The sequence below is a fragment of the Panthera tigris genome, chromosome A2 (assembly GCF_018350195.1).
Source record: "Panthera tigris isolate Pti1 chromosome A2, P.tigris_Pti1_mat1.1, whole genome shotgun sequence".
Lineage (NCBI taxonomy): Eukaryota > Metazoa > Chordata > Mammalia > Carnivora > Felidae > Panthera > Panthera tigris.
Genome location: NC_056661.1, coordinates 98,366,874 through 98,381,239, shown reverse-complemented (window position 1 = coordinate 98,381,239; position 14,366 = coordinate 98,366,874). Strand labels below are relative to the sequence as shown.

Genomic DNA, 14,366 nt, shown 5'->3' with positions numbered 1-14,366 from the left:
CTGGCAGTCACCAGCATCTGCATGCGGTCCTGGAGGTTGTCCAGTGGTGAACAGGGAGTGAACTGGGATCACTGCCCCGGCGTCCAGAGGTGACTGATAATGCAGCTGTGGGGAGTGTCAGCAACCGCAGCAACTGTCCTCAGTGGACATGGTGCAGTCCCGTGCCCCACCCCCACCCCTGAGCGCCACGAGTGATTTTAGTGTTGGGGTTTCTTCCGTATGACTATCCATGTCCCTCTGCAGCTCCCTGTCCCCTTGTCTTCAGGAGTTTCTTATTTGGTGTGTGTTGTGGGGTGGGGGGGCGGGGGTGGGCAGGTCAGCAAGGATCCCCTTGGAAATCCTATAAGACTGACTCTACAGACCTCCTCTATTATGTAGACTACTTTCTTTACAAGAAAATGATCAATATTCCAAGGTTTTTCTATAATATTTGAAAATCAGACCCTCCAGGCTGAGTCTGTCTGTATGGAGGGAAATAACACCCAAGATAATCCAGATCTCCCTGAAGTGCTTATAAAAGTCTTCCTGTGTTTCCTCCCCACTCTGCAGCCTGATTTCATGCTCTCAGGTGTTTAAAATCCTTAATGAATTACCTCACAGTTCGTTTGGGTTGAATGAACCACGTGACCAATGAGTCAGTTATTAGCCTGCTGTGGACTTGGCATATTAAAGAGAAACGACTGTGAGGCACCTGGGTGGCTCAGTCGGTTAAGTGTCCGACCTCAGCTCGGGTCATGATCTTGTGGTTCACGAGTTGTAGCCCTGTTTCAGTCTCTGTGCTGACAGCTCAGAGCTGGGAGCCTCCTTCAGATTCTGATTCTCCCTCTCTCTCTCTGCTCCTCCCCAGCTCACTCTCTCTCTCTTTCTCTCAAAAATAAATACAAACATTTAAAAAAAATTAAAGAGGAAACAATTTATTGGGTAATCATCCCCAAATAAATGCTCTTGCCGGTCCAGGAATAACTGATTTCTGCCTTTAAACTTTGCTATACTCTCCTCCCTCAGATGTTTCAGGTAAAGAGATGAGCAGCCTTAGAAATTGGGAAATCCTTGGGGGAGGACCTTTGGGGAGAATGACAGATTCAAGAGAAATCAGAATCTATGAGAAATACTTCTTTTTTTTTTTAATTTTTTTTAATGTTTATTTATTTTTGAGGGAGACAGAGACAGGATGTGAGTGAGTTGGGGCAGAGAGAGAGGGAGGCACAGAATCTGAAGCAGGCTCCAGCCGTCAGCACAGAGCCTGATGCCGGGCTCGAACTCACGAGTTGTGAGATCATGACCTGAGCCGGAGTTGGATGCTCAACCGACTGAGCCACCAAGGCGCCCCAATGAGAAATACTTCTTAAAGGAAGGTTTTTGTTTTTGTTTCTGTTGGTGGAAAGAGCTATAAAGAAAACCTGCCAGAAAGAGAAATTCGATCATTTTATGAATTAAACTTAATTTGGAGCACTACTTAATCTGTGAGGTAACTGGCAAAATTAAAAAAAAAAAAATTTAATTAGACTACTGATTGTTGCAAAGTCTTAAATGGGTCTATTTCAAGTTGTCTGTGTAGTGCAAAAGCCAGTCGCCTTCCATCCTGGAATGTTCTCAAGGTGACATCTAGAGGATATTGTGATGATATCTCAGGAAGTTATTGATATGTTTGCATTCTGGAAGGAAGTTTTATCAAACAGCTAATTTAAGTGAGGCCTCTTGTGGTTAATGTCTCTACAGAAGGGAGTACCCAAATTACATGGGTCCATGGTGAAATTCCTTCTTGCGTAATTCTTGTGTATAAAAATAAATTAAAAAAAAATTCTAGCACCCAAATAATGGATTCGGGTTTCTACAACTGTTTTGCATAACTTAAGAACCCATGTGTTTTGGAACCAGCTACAGGGAGTCCTTGAACTGCGCCAGTCATGGGTGTCTGTCCACATCCAGCAGAGCTTCTAATGAGCACAAACTAGATTGGTTTGAACCTTATTTTTTTCAGGTAGTTTTTGCACATTTCAATTTAGGGTAATAAGGTTTTGAAAGGATCAGAAGGCAGATATTTGCTTCTAGGAAACTGTAAGCTTGGATAATCACATCTGCAGAAATCTACAGTGAGCCAACTGTACTGAGCACAGGGTGTTAACGTAGGAGGCAGAAAGAGCACAAAGTCAGACCAAGGTGGCTGGGTGTGTTGTCAGAGGCCTGACAGGGCCAGATGAGAACAGCAGCGAGCTTAGAAACTTGGGAAAGATGATGAAAAGATTGAAGGAAACGAAGCCCAGCAAAGAAAAGGTTGAGTGAGGTAGCTCCAGGCCTCTAGGATGGTAATTTATAACCAGCTGCTGCCACTGCTGAGGCTGAAGCAAGGGGAGCGGATGAAACCTCGGCAGCAAGGAATTAGTTGAGCTGGAAGGAAAGATAAGCAGGAGTTGCTGTGTACCAACCATAGTGAAAAACTGAAGGAGGGGGATATGACCTTTCTTCCCAATGATCTTCACTTCTAGGAAACCGGCCCCGGAAACAGAGGAGGAGTCAAAGGAACTGAATCCTTCCTAGACTATAATCAGTATCATTCGTTCACATTTTGACAGTCTCTCAAAGGCAATCTGAGCCATGGCTGAGATAGCAGATGGTTCTTGACATGTGCAGTGAAACACGTAACCCGGACGAGCAATCATTTACATCTGAACATCTGCACCATGCCCCACTCCCCCTGCCGTTTCCCCAGCTCGACTGCACAGTCGAGGGTGGGGTTGGGGTGGTTCCCCAAGAGCCCGCTGCAGACCTGGAGTGAGCCCAATGCTCTGAAAGGGGATAGCCGAGGTTGAGGGGGGTGGGGTGGAAGCGCCTCATGCCTCAGGGCAATATGAGTCAAAGGTGGACAGACAAGCGGTTGGAGGGGGAGGGAGGAAAGAAAGCTTGAACAAGTGAAGAGAGAAGGCCATGGAACTAGGAGCAGGAATAAAAGCTGTGAGACTGGGTGCACAGAGTGCTGATAGGTCCAGAATGAAGGGTAATCTGATGTTGAAAGCAAGGAGGGGCTCTTTGGGAAGATGAGGGCAAGTGTGGTGGCCCCTGCGGGGAGGTCAGGAGGGTAAGAACGTAACATCAGAGGGATTTCCTCCTGGTTGAAACTAGATAACACAAGAAAGTGCTTCACGTGCCTTTTGCCAGAGGAGCAGGGATGGTGTATGCCCTGATCTCCCCTACCGAACTCTGCTGTTCGGCTCTGCCCCACATGCCTTCTACCCTGTTGGACATGCTCTGCAGTACCTGTGTCCAAGCTGGGCTTGTTTTTGTCTGACCTGAGACAGAGATGCTGCATCGGTGATGGAGATTCTTCCTTGTTGTGGCCCCTTGGTGTCTGTGCCCCCGCCCGTCTCCTCCAGCCTGGTCTTTTGGGATAGCTACTGCATGGTGGTAACCCTTCTCCGTGGACTGTCCGCCTGGCTCCCGACCTGCTTGCTGCTCCACCTGAGCCCAGTCCACAGTGCTTTCTCGACTCTGACTCATTCACCAGGTTGTAACCTGCCACTTGGCCCTGCTGTTCGGTGCCTTCAGTGTTTTAAAGAGCCTCATATTCAGGACCCAGGAGGGGTGGGTGGAGGGATGATGTAGATGCCCACCATACATCCACCCTCCTTCTGTTGTGTGAAAGGGCCAGTCCATGCACGGTGCTAGCCCAGTGCCAGGCGGGACCCAGAGAAATGCCTTGGAACAGTCTGGGCCAGAAGAAAAGCCTTTACAGAGCAAAGGAGAAAATTGGAGCAGTAAGTCTACCAGAGTGAGCAGGGAAAAGCAGAGCACATGGGGGCTTGAGTGCGGTGGTGGAGCTGAATTCAGCTGAGTGCTGCTGCACAGTCACCAAATTCTTAGTGACTTGGGACGAGATGCTTAGCCTCCCTAGATGCCAGTTTCCGTGAAGGAAGAGGATAGTGATGATGGTGATGTTGATGAAGATAAGAACAGACTGCAACAAAAATCACTTCTGTGGTACTTCCTGTGTGTTTGGAGGGCTTTATGTATATGAACTGATTTCATCTTCAGAACTACCCCACGAAGATGGTACTGTGTTTGTGTTCATTTTATAGATGTAGAAACTAAGGTACAAAGAGATTGGGTAAGTTGTCCATAATCCCACAACTAATAGAGAACGGAGCCAGCATTCAGACGCGGCATCTGGACCCAGACTCCACACTCTTAATCACATGATTCTTCGGCTGCTCAGTAGAAATTGCATGGTAGAGAGTTGCTTATCTTCAGAGGTTGGATAATGTTTAACTTTTTTTTTTTTTTTAATTTTTTAATGTGTATTTTTGAGACAGAGTGTGAGTGGGGGAGGGGCAGAGAGAGGGAGACGCAGAACCCAAAGCAGGCTCCAGGCTCTGAGCTGTCAGCACGGAGCCTGACATGGGGCTTGAACTCACGAACCACGAGATCATGACCTGAGCCGAAGTCAGATGCTCAACCGATTGAGCCACCCAGGCACCCCGAGCAGTGTTTAACTTTTTAACGGAAACATTTTATTTTAACTTAAAAATGTAAAGATATGTTGTTATTTCTACGCTACTTCCTTATCTTTGCACAGAGTAAGCAGGGTCCCTAGACACTCAGACCAGATGCGCCCTCACATCTTGGGCACAGATCTTCTAACGATAGGAATAATGCTATGAGGACAACATTATACTCCTTACTTAATTCTGGACTGTGAATATGACTCAGGCCGAATTGCCTCTTGTAAGGAGGAGAATCAAGGATATGCCTTGGACAGGTTGATGGTAGAAACATGACCTTTTTGGATACATTAAGAAGGTTGCGAGTAGCATCTAGCTCTTTGTATACATTTACTCATATGATTATTGTAATAAACCAGTGAGTCATCATTAGCATCCTTGGTTTTACCAGTGAGGAATCTAGAGTTCAAAAAATAACATCCCCAAGATCACTCAGCATGAAAAAGGTACAGACCTGGGAGTCAAGCCCAGGTCTCTCAATCTCCAAAGCCCAGGATCCAAGCCATTCATTTTGCTGCCAAGCCATTGGAAATAAATAGCTTCAATTAGGAGCATTATTAATGAGTTTCTTTCCTAGTTCCTTCCAACTCTGAGACTCTATATTTCTGAAAGATTTTTAAGTAAAGAATAGCACAGTAGCCCTCTGATCCAGCATACTGCTCCCAGGAACCCCTTTTTGGGTGCCAGATGAAGCTGGAGTTGGAGGTTCCTGATGTGGGCTTCGTTCCCACATCTTCAGCTCAGTTCCCATTGGGTTGCAAAAGGGATAGTGTGATTTATATCTCAACCCCATGAAATTTGAAGACAAAATACTATATTAATATTGTACCCTGTAAATCTTTTCTCGCATTAGCAGCCTTCTGGTAAAGTTTGCCAAGGAAGCATTGCCATATGTGCTGATGGAGCTGAACTAAAATGAGAAGATTAGAAAACTAACCACACTAATAAATTTCATTTGAGGCACTTGGAAAATAGACTGCTGTTTTGACAAGTTAGAAACAACACACACATCCATTCTCTGTTTCTGATGGTTAAAATGAGTTTCCAGACTCCAACAGAAACATCTTATATTAGAAGCCTAATTTTTCTGCTGAGTTACCCAGATGTCATACATATATGTACTTTCAACTTCAGTGTGATCGTATTGAAGTGCTGTAGCAAGACTGGCTGTTTTGGGAGTTACTGAGCCACGTTCTCCTGCCCCCCCCCCCCCACCAAGTCAAGGAACCAAGAGGGTTATTGAAATTCCCAACTCTGTGACTTGCCATTGTCCCACGGATCATGACCACTTGCGAAGGGCATTTACCCAGGGCTGATGGTGTCAAGGCCCACATCTGTAGTGCCACTCAGATTGCCGTCAGATTGCCGTCCACAGCCACCTTTGTTTTCTCATTTAGCCAGGCCAGTTGCCACACGAATGGTACTTACCCAGGACTCCCCATGTGCCAACATCTGGCCCAAGTCTTAGGCATGGATCTGTACTTTGCTTTTATTCTTACTGAGTTGAAGTTATTCATTTGGTGAAACTCAGGGCTTCTAATTCTATTACCTTAACCTCTTAATTACTCTCCAAGTCTTAGCTCTCTGCCTTGATCATCTCTCTTTCGCCCGCCTCTAGAACTTTTTACTTTTTAAACTTTACTCTCTACTTTAAAAGCCACCCCAGGTATCTACAGAATTTGGTGCACTCTTCTTCGCGTGACATGGGAGAGAAGTTGTGGTACAGGGCACCAGGTAGGGTCACCCCCTACAATCAGACCGCCTGGGTTCAACCTGTTCCCCCATCTAACAGATGAGCGACCTTGGGCAGGCTCCTTGCAGTCAGCTTCAGTGTCTGTTGATGGGATAAACATAACTTTGCACTGTTACTCTTTTGACTCGAGTGGATTAAATGTGTTGATTCACAAAAAGCCCATAGAGCAGTGTGTAGAATGTAGTAAGTGCCCCCCAATACAGGCCGTTGTCATCATCCCTACCGCTGCTATTTCTGACCAGCCTTCACTGATCTTGTCCCAACCCTGAATGTGCCACGAACTTGAGATTTGGGGGCCTTTCACTCACAATTCCCTCTGCCTGGCCACATTGCCCTGCATGCTACCCACATCTCTTTTCTCTGGTAAACCTCTGCCTGTCCTTAAAGATCTAGGTCAGGGACCTCCTCCTCTTTGACGCCATCCTCCCTCCTGTAAGAAACTGGTGTTCTCCAACACATTCACATAGTTCTTTTGATACTCTGGGCTGTGGCACTCACCGCTCTTTTTTAAGGTGGTTTATCTCCTTTTGGGCACACCAAGACACCTAGGGTTCCCTTTTCTTTTAAACTGAGAATCTCTCCTGGGGGCAGCACAGATTTACTATGTCCATCCCAGTTCCTTCCAGTCCCAGGCATGCAAAAGGCACTTGGTAAATGTTTGCTGAACAAATAAATATTTGCTGCCCTATATTTATTCTTAAATACAGGTTTTTTTCTCTTTTGTTTGGTTTTTATTTTTGCTGTTCACGGTGCATTACTAAATTTGTAGTGAGAAAGACAAATCTCAGTAGCTGAAAATGCTGGCTGAAGTGATTGTACCTAACACCGTAGTCATTTGGCTCTGTGGGCTGTTTTTTATTAATCATTTTAAAAGACTGTCACAGGGTAGTTCTACAGACAAGAGATTATCATTTAAATCACAGTGCTTTCAACTCATCCATGGTTTTGGTCTACAATTTAATGATGAGAAAAATACATCTAGAAAGTAAATATTTAACTAAACATTTTGGTCCCTGACCTGAATACAGAGTGACATGGGAATCGTAAATGCTAAGATGTAGTTACAGCAGCTCATCCTGATATTCTACCTGTAGAAATTAACATTGTACTTTCATAACGTAATAACAAAGCCTCTCTTCTCCTATTAGACACATCATATTACCTCATAGGGTATAAGTAAAAGATTCACAAGCGAATGTAGTTTAGAAGGAGAGAACACTGCCTCCTTTGAATAAGAGCACTTGCTTTGCCCGATAGTTCATGTTTTCTGTGCTGCTCTGGGTTATTTAGATTATAAAGAGCAAAGCCCTATTCAAACTGGCGAGAGCAGAGCTCGGGTAAGGGTTTACTTGAGAGAGAAGGAAGGCAGAGCTCTCGCAGTGATCCCAGGGGGGGAATGTCCCTAGAAGCTGGCCTCAGAGGGACCAGAAAATCGTCCAGGCTCCTCCTCTCATCTGCGCACCTTTCGTGGGCTGTGTTCTCTCTCTGGCATTTGCTTCCCATTGTCTCCTCTCTGCCATCTCACTTCCTTTTCTTGTCCTTATTTTCTTAAGGCTTCACTGTGGCGTTAGCACCTCCAGGGCTTCATCATGCCACGTTCCCCACTCCACAGGGCGTCTTCTCAGTTTGTGCCCCTGTGCTAACTGGCTCTTCACCTCTGAGGACTCGGTTATGCTCCTGGGGGAAGATTCCTAACTGGCTAGCTCTACTTCTCTCCCCGCCCCCGCCAGGAATAGAATTTAATGATTCAACACTTAACACATAACACCCAGTGCCCATCCCAACAAGTACCCTCCTTAATGCCCATCACCCAGTCAGCCCATCCCCCCACCCAATTCCCCTCAAGCAATCCTCATTGTATTTAAGAGTCTGTTATTTAAGAGTCTGTTATGGTTTGTCTCCCTCTCTGTTTTTATCTTATTTTTCCTTCCCTTCCCTTCCCCCTATGTTCACCTGTTGTGTTTCTTAAATTTCACATATGAGTGAAATCATATGGTATTTGTCTTTCTCTGACTGATTTATTTTTCTTAGCATAATACCCTCTAGTTTCTTCCATGTTGTTGCAAATGGTTAAGATTTCATTCTTTTGGATTGCTGAGTGATACTCCAATGTATGTATAAACCACATCTTTTTTATCCGTTCATCAGTTGATGGACATTTAGGCTCTTTCCGTACTTTGGCTTCTATAGATAGTTGGCTGGCTCCACTTATGGTACCAGATCACAGGGCCCAGGTTGCTGAACTCAGTGGCTGCATCTATCTTAGGTGTCTTACCCTCGTCCAATCAGCTGTGGTCCTGGGGTGCAGCAGGCTCAAAGAGTGGCTGCCTAGAGAAGACCTTGCAAACTCATAATGAGGATTAAATGAGTTAGTAAAGTGCCTGACACACAATGAACAATTTGTGAACTGTTTTCAAGTTAGTTCCTTTTTTTTAATTTTTTTTTTTTTTTAACGTTTATTTATTTTTGAGACAGAGAGAGATAGAGCATGAACAGGGGAGGGGCAGAGAGAGAGGGAGACACAGAATCAGAAGCAGGCTCCAGGCTCTGAGCCATCAGCCCAGAGCCCGTCGCGGGGCTCGAACTTACGGACTGTGAGATCGTGACCTGAGCTGAAGTCGGACGCTTAACCGACTGAGCCACCCAGGCGCCCCAAGTTAGTTCCTTTTAAACAACATTCTCATTAGCATCATCCTCATCACTCAGTTCCACAATGAAATGAGCTTTCTCACATTTTTTGTAAATGATAAGGCTGTTTTATATGTACTTTTTCTAGAACCAGAAGCACAGAAAAACACCTCTTTCTTGTAATGATATCAGCAGAGCAAGAAAATGATGAATGACAACTGTCAGTTGTCCTCATTGCCATGTTGGCATTGGAGATGGGGGAGACCTTGGTGAACTGATGCTCAGACCCTAAAGTGTAGAGCCTTTCCCAGCTGGAGCAGATTACCATGATGTCGGAAAGAGGTCCAGGGCTGTCAGATGGATGGGTGGATCAATCGATTGATTGCTCTGTCTTTACAATAAGCTCAAATTATCTTTGAAACCCTGCGCTACTCAATAAAACATGTCTGCAGGGTGGATACACACAGCCCTCATGCTAGTAGCAACTTTTGTCTGTGGGCTTAGGAAGAATAGTGTGTGCCAGGCTGGTATCTCAGAAGACTTTGCAAGTGAACCCTTTTATGTCGATGAATTAGAAAATTGTCCTTGATAAACAAAGGCTAGCATCATGAAGCCCCTCTCGAGGACAGCAGTATGACACCGGGAACAATGTATTCTGATCCTCAGGGATAGCTTGCTGCGTGTTTCCAAGAAAAGGCATATGCCTTTGATTTTATTTTCTTAGAAAGAACAAATGAAAATAATAATATTTTTTAGTTTACCTATATAGGTCCGCTCCTGCTCTAAGTTCCTTTCCTGGAAGCGGCCGTAACCTCTCCCTTATGCTCTGATTCGTAATTCCCACTCAGCCTACATGTTTAAAACTGAACTCTTCACTTCTCACCCCTTCATTTCTACCCAGGTATTCATGTCAAACCCACTTTTTCTTTTGCTGTCTCCTCTCCTGACCCACACACGCACGTGCACACACCCGCGCATGCATACACCCACACCCATTAGTATGTCCTGTCTTTTTTCCACCCACCAGCAAGAATTGGTCTTTTTAAAAATATGAATTAGCATATCACTCTCCTGATTGAAGCTTGTAATTACTTTTCATTGAACTTAGAATATTATCAAACTCAGGACCCTGGCCTACCATGTGGCGGTAGCATCTGGCCCCGACCTGTGTCACGCCTCACTCCTGCTTTGTACGAGGCGGCTCACCAAGGTTCACCCTCATTTTTGAGCACACCAGGCTTGTTCCTACTCTGCTTTCTTTGCCTTATCTGTTCCCCTTCCAGAAATGCATTTTTCCCTAGTTGTCACGTGTTCGGAAAAGCCTCTCCCTTGCTTCCGTCTGAGGCTGGTCTGAGCAAGAACCTTGTTTTGTGCTTGTTGCTAAGTGAATGAATGGCTAAACTGTGGGCCTTTGGGGGTAGGAGGGATGAGAAGAGTGTTAGAAAAAATAATCTATTCACTACAGTGCACTTATTTCACTTACTTCAGAGGCAGAAGGGAAAAGAACAAACTTACGGAATAATGAGATTTCCTGTGTCACTAATACTGTTGACTTACTCAACATGCAAACGACCCAGAATATGAGAGGGAATTTGCTTGGGCCTGATGTGGCTCTGAGACACATTAGTACTTACACATACCATTCCGAGTATTCTCGTTAAAAGGAATAGCAGAAAATCGCCGCAAAGATTGCCCCAGCTTTTAGATGGCGATCCCCTCTTTAGAGCTGTTGATTTGTTTAGTTAACAGTAATTTATTTAACATACTTCTACTTTTTGTTGTTTTTTAGGTCTGTTGCCACAGTTATTGGGAGTTGCCCCAGAGAAGGCCATAAAACTTACAGTAAGTCTTTTGAGTTGATGCTTCTGAGGAAGGGAGTTTGCATACACGCAGGAGTCCAGCAGATAGTCTCATGGGAAATAGTGGGTTTGTGTTTCCTCAGAGGCGCTGGCTAATCTCAACCGAGGCCCTCGTGACACCCAGCTTCTCGCTGTCCTCCACTGAACACCGAACATCCACACATGTGATGTTGTATTTGAACAAAACTTACAGCGGCTGCTACCACCACTACCGCCACCGCCACAGCGGCAGAGGGGGCAGCACTTGCCGCTAACTTTGCCTCGAGACCGACCATATGAGGCACAACACATATGATCTGCTAGTGTTTAATCTCAAGCAAAGTGTGACCCAGAGGTTAGATAAGGAAAGTGTGGTCCACGGGGTTTAAGTGTTTACCTGTGTTCACACAATTCATGAGTGGGAAGATTAGAATTTGAAACCAGATTTTTCTGACTCTGAAGTTCAATTACATGTGCTGTTTATAGAATTCATGTTTTGGGTATATTCTCTGAGCATCTGCTGGGCCACATGTTCAGGAGTCTGAGTTCTAGTTGAAGTTGATCCTTTATCCACTGCCAGGCTCTCGTGTAACAGACGGGCGATTTTCAGGAAGTTTGTGGGATGGGTGGATCCTGCCTTTCTATCACGAAGGTCATAAAGCCCCAGGAAGTTCAACTCTACTTTTAGACTGGGCTCTGTAGCCATGGTGCCTGAGATTTTTTTACTGTGTTACTGCATGACCTTGGGACACCTAATCTTCTCTGGCTTGTAGCTTCCAAAACCATGATTGATTTTTAAAATTGCTTGTAGTACATACCAATTTGAGTAGATGATACTTAATTAATTAATGTTACTGATGTTGAGAATCCCTAGATACTGAATTTCTATTAAGCTGAAAATTCTGCTTATTCAACTTTGTCTCAGTAATGAGTTTTGTTTTAGATTAAATTCTGTTAGAAGACTTGAAAGTGATTTTTAATCAAACTCTGTGAAATAGTTTTTAACTTCTAAATCATATGGTTTTATTTTGTTCCTCATGTCAGTATGTCTCTCTTATGCTCTTGTGGTTGCCAGACATATTTACATTTTAGGCTTATAAGCCATCTCTTTTTCCTTTTCCTTTTTCCTTTTCCTTTTTCCTTTTCCTTCTCCTTCTCCTTCTCCTTCTCCTCCTCCTCCTCCTCCTCCTCCTCCTCCTCCTCCTCCTCCTCCTTCTCCTCCTCCTCCTCCTCCTCCTCCTCCTCCTCCCCTTTTTTCTTTTCTTTTCTTAACATTTTATTTTTAAGTAATCTCTTACTTAAAGAGTAATTTCCATCCCAATGTGGGGGTGGAACTCACAACCCTGAGATCAGGAGTCACGTGCTCCACCGACTGAGCCAGCCAGGTGCCCCTGGCCATCTCTCTTTCAGTTTCTTTCTCCCTGAAACATCTGGAAGATACATAGATAGATAGACAGACAGAAGACAAACTACATATGTAGTTGAGGGTACTTCTCAAACTCTTACAATTCTTAATTTACTCAGTTTATGATTACCTCAGTATACTTAGAAAAAGAACATACTTACAGTTGTATATTTTTGTGTGTTTAATGCCTTTCTTTATGTTTTTCATCATCTTCCATAAATATTTTTCTTTAAGGTGAATGATTTTGTGAGGGATAAATTTATGCACAAAGATGGTTCGGTCCCACTTGCAGCAGAAATCCTTGCTGGAGGCTGTGTAAGTACCTTTTACAGAACTCTGTGTTTGAAAAGATTATTGCATATGTATATCCCCACCATGGTAACCTAACATGGACTAAGGCTTCTGTTCAACCACAGATCCTGTGCAAGGGCAGAGCCTTCTAGGGCACGGACAACCATTCCTGAGATGGAAGGGTAAACGTTCCTGATCTTATTGCCTGTTAAGTCATGCCTGTTAAATCCATCATTGCTTTTGGTTGGTTCTGCAGTAGAGGTCATTTGTGGCAGAAGTGTTTGGCCTTTAAAAAAATCTTTGCTAACCTTTTTCTGAAGTTAATTTGTAGCACGTTCTTTCCTCATGGCACCCTCTGCTGGGTCAGGCACTTAAATTTGTCGTTTGGAGTCAGCAGCCATAGCTTTGTGCTTTGCTTCACCTTACAATACCAGCGACTCCTCAAGCTTCTCTGTGCTTCTGGAAAAAGGACACTGGAAAAAAACTGGCTGACTGTTCCGCATTGTCAAAACTGCTTGGAATGAGTATTTCTTTATATGAATGAACAACCTGCATCTTGTTCTTAAGCTCTGCAAAACATGATGTCTTGTTTTATCTCATGTACAGGTTTGTTCATGTGAATGCAAATACTTTAAGTAAATTAAACTCTTCTACAAAGACTGGCACTATTTAAAGATAAGGTTGGTTAAGTAAACAGACTTTGATCACTAGGGCAATACAATATCGGTATATTTTCCATCTAAACCTATGTTTCTTGTGAGAAAGATGAGGTCACTTACTTTTTTTAATTAGCTTGTTCTCTGCAGGGAGTGGTACTCACAAAATAATCTTTTCTTGAAAATCATTGCGTTTAGATGGCAATGGCATCTAAAGGGCAAACACCTGAGAATATTGAACCTTTGTTTGGAAAGGGCTTATTGTCCTCACATTGAATGGGGGTTCCTTGAATGCAGCAGGAACTAAGAAGTCCTAGTCCTGGTAGTTCTTAAGAATTAGGTGGAATTTGGCTAGTGCCTGACTCTCTTTCTGTTTGATCACTGACCTGTCATAGACGGCCAAGTAGGATCCCCTTGTCCTGTAACTTTAGGAGCATTCAGGATGGAAAAAGGGAGGCTTTAATGTCCTAAATAAAAAGAGCACACAATAATAATCAAAAAGAATATTATTAGAAGGTGTAACAGCTACTCTTCCTGGTAAGCAGTCTTCATTTGAAACAACCATAGTGTTCATTTGAGTAACTAGATTTTCTCATTGCAAAGTGGCATGGCCACAGTCTGTCTGGCCTGGCCTCCAGGCTGGCGCACGGGACTTGAGCTAACAGGGTGTTTCTGTAAGTCACATGGGTTTGCTTTTCTGAATAAGTCAGGTTTTAAACCTGCTTGAAAAGACATGATTGTACATCTCTGTAAGAATTTAAAATGTGAAATTAATTATGTGAAACTCCTCGAGATTTTGGCAATAATCTGAAGGTTTATTTTCTTTTTAATGAAAACATTTTGCCTGCACCCGGGCCTGGGTGCCGGGGAGATGGGTTGTGGCGCGTCCTGTCTGCCGTAGGTGGTCTTGTTCTCTTGTCTGTGGTCGCCCGTTTTAAACCCAAAGCACAGATTGGCATCAGAAGTGGATGCCTCGTCATTGTAAAGAGGCGTAGCCTTTCTTCAAACCTGATCTAAACACGGGCTTAAAACTGGAGCCACTTGGGCTTTGCAGCTACTTAAACTATCTGTGAAAGGAGGTCTGCCGTCCTTCATCTCAAAGGCTGGTAGACAGCAGGGTCCTCGATGTTTCAAGTCTCCCGTGTTGCTCCCGCCACCAACGCTGCTTTAAGATGAGAGAGTTTATTTTTCGAGTGAGCAATCCTGTAGGTAGCAAACAATCCAGACCCTTCAGATCTCTGAACAGTGGGACGGATGATCCCATCTTCAGTGTGTTTTTAAAGCAGCTGCACCTTCCCT

General features: G+C 44.2%; 1 protein-coding gene across 3 annotated transcripts in view; it reads left to right on the top strand.

Annotated features, from left to right (window-relative positions):
• SLC25A13 (solute carrier family 25 member 13) overlaps positions 1-14,366 on the top strand; it is a 184,268-nt gene that overhangs the window by 119,438 nt on the left and 50,464 nt on the right. For all 3 annotated transcript variants that reach the window (XM_042966782.1, XM_042966774.1, XM_042966784.1), the window contains 2 exons: positions 10,667-10,719; positions 12,355-12,435. In XM_042966782.1, the coding sequence (XP_042822716.1) occupies positions 10,667-10,719; positions 12,355-12,435 (134 nt within the window). The remainder of the gene's footprint in view (positions 1-10,666; positions 10,720-12,354; positions 12,436-14,366) is intronic.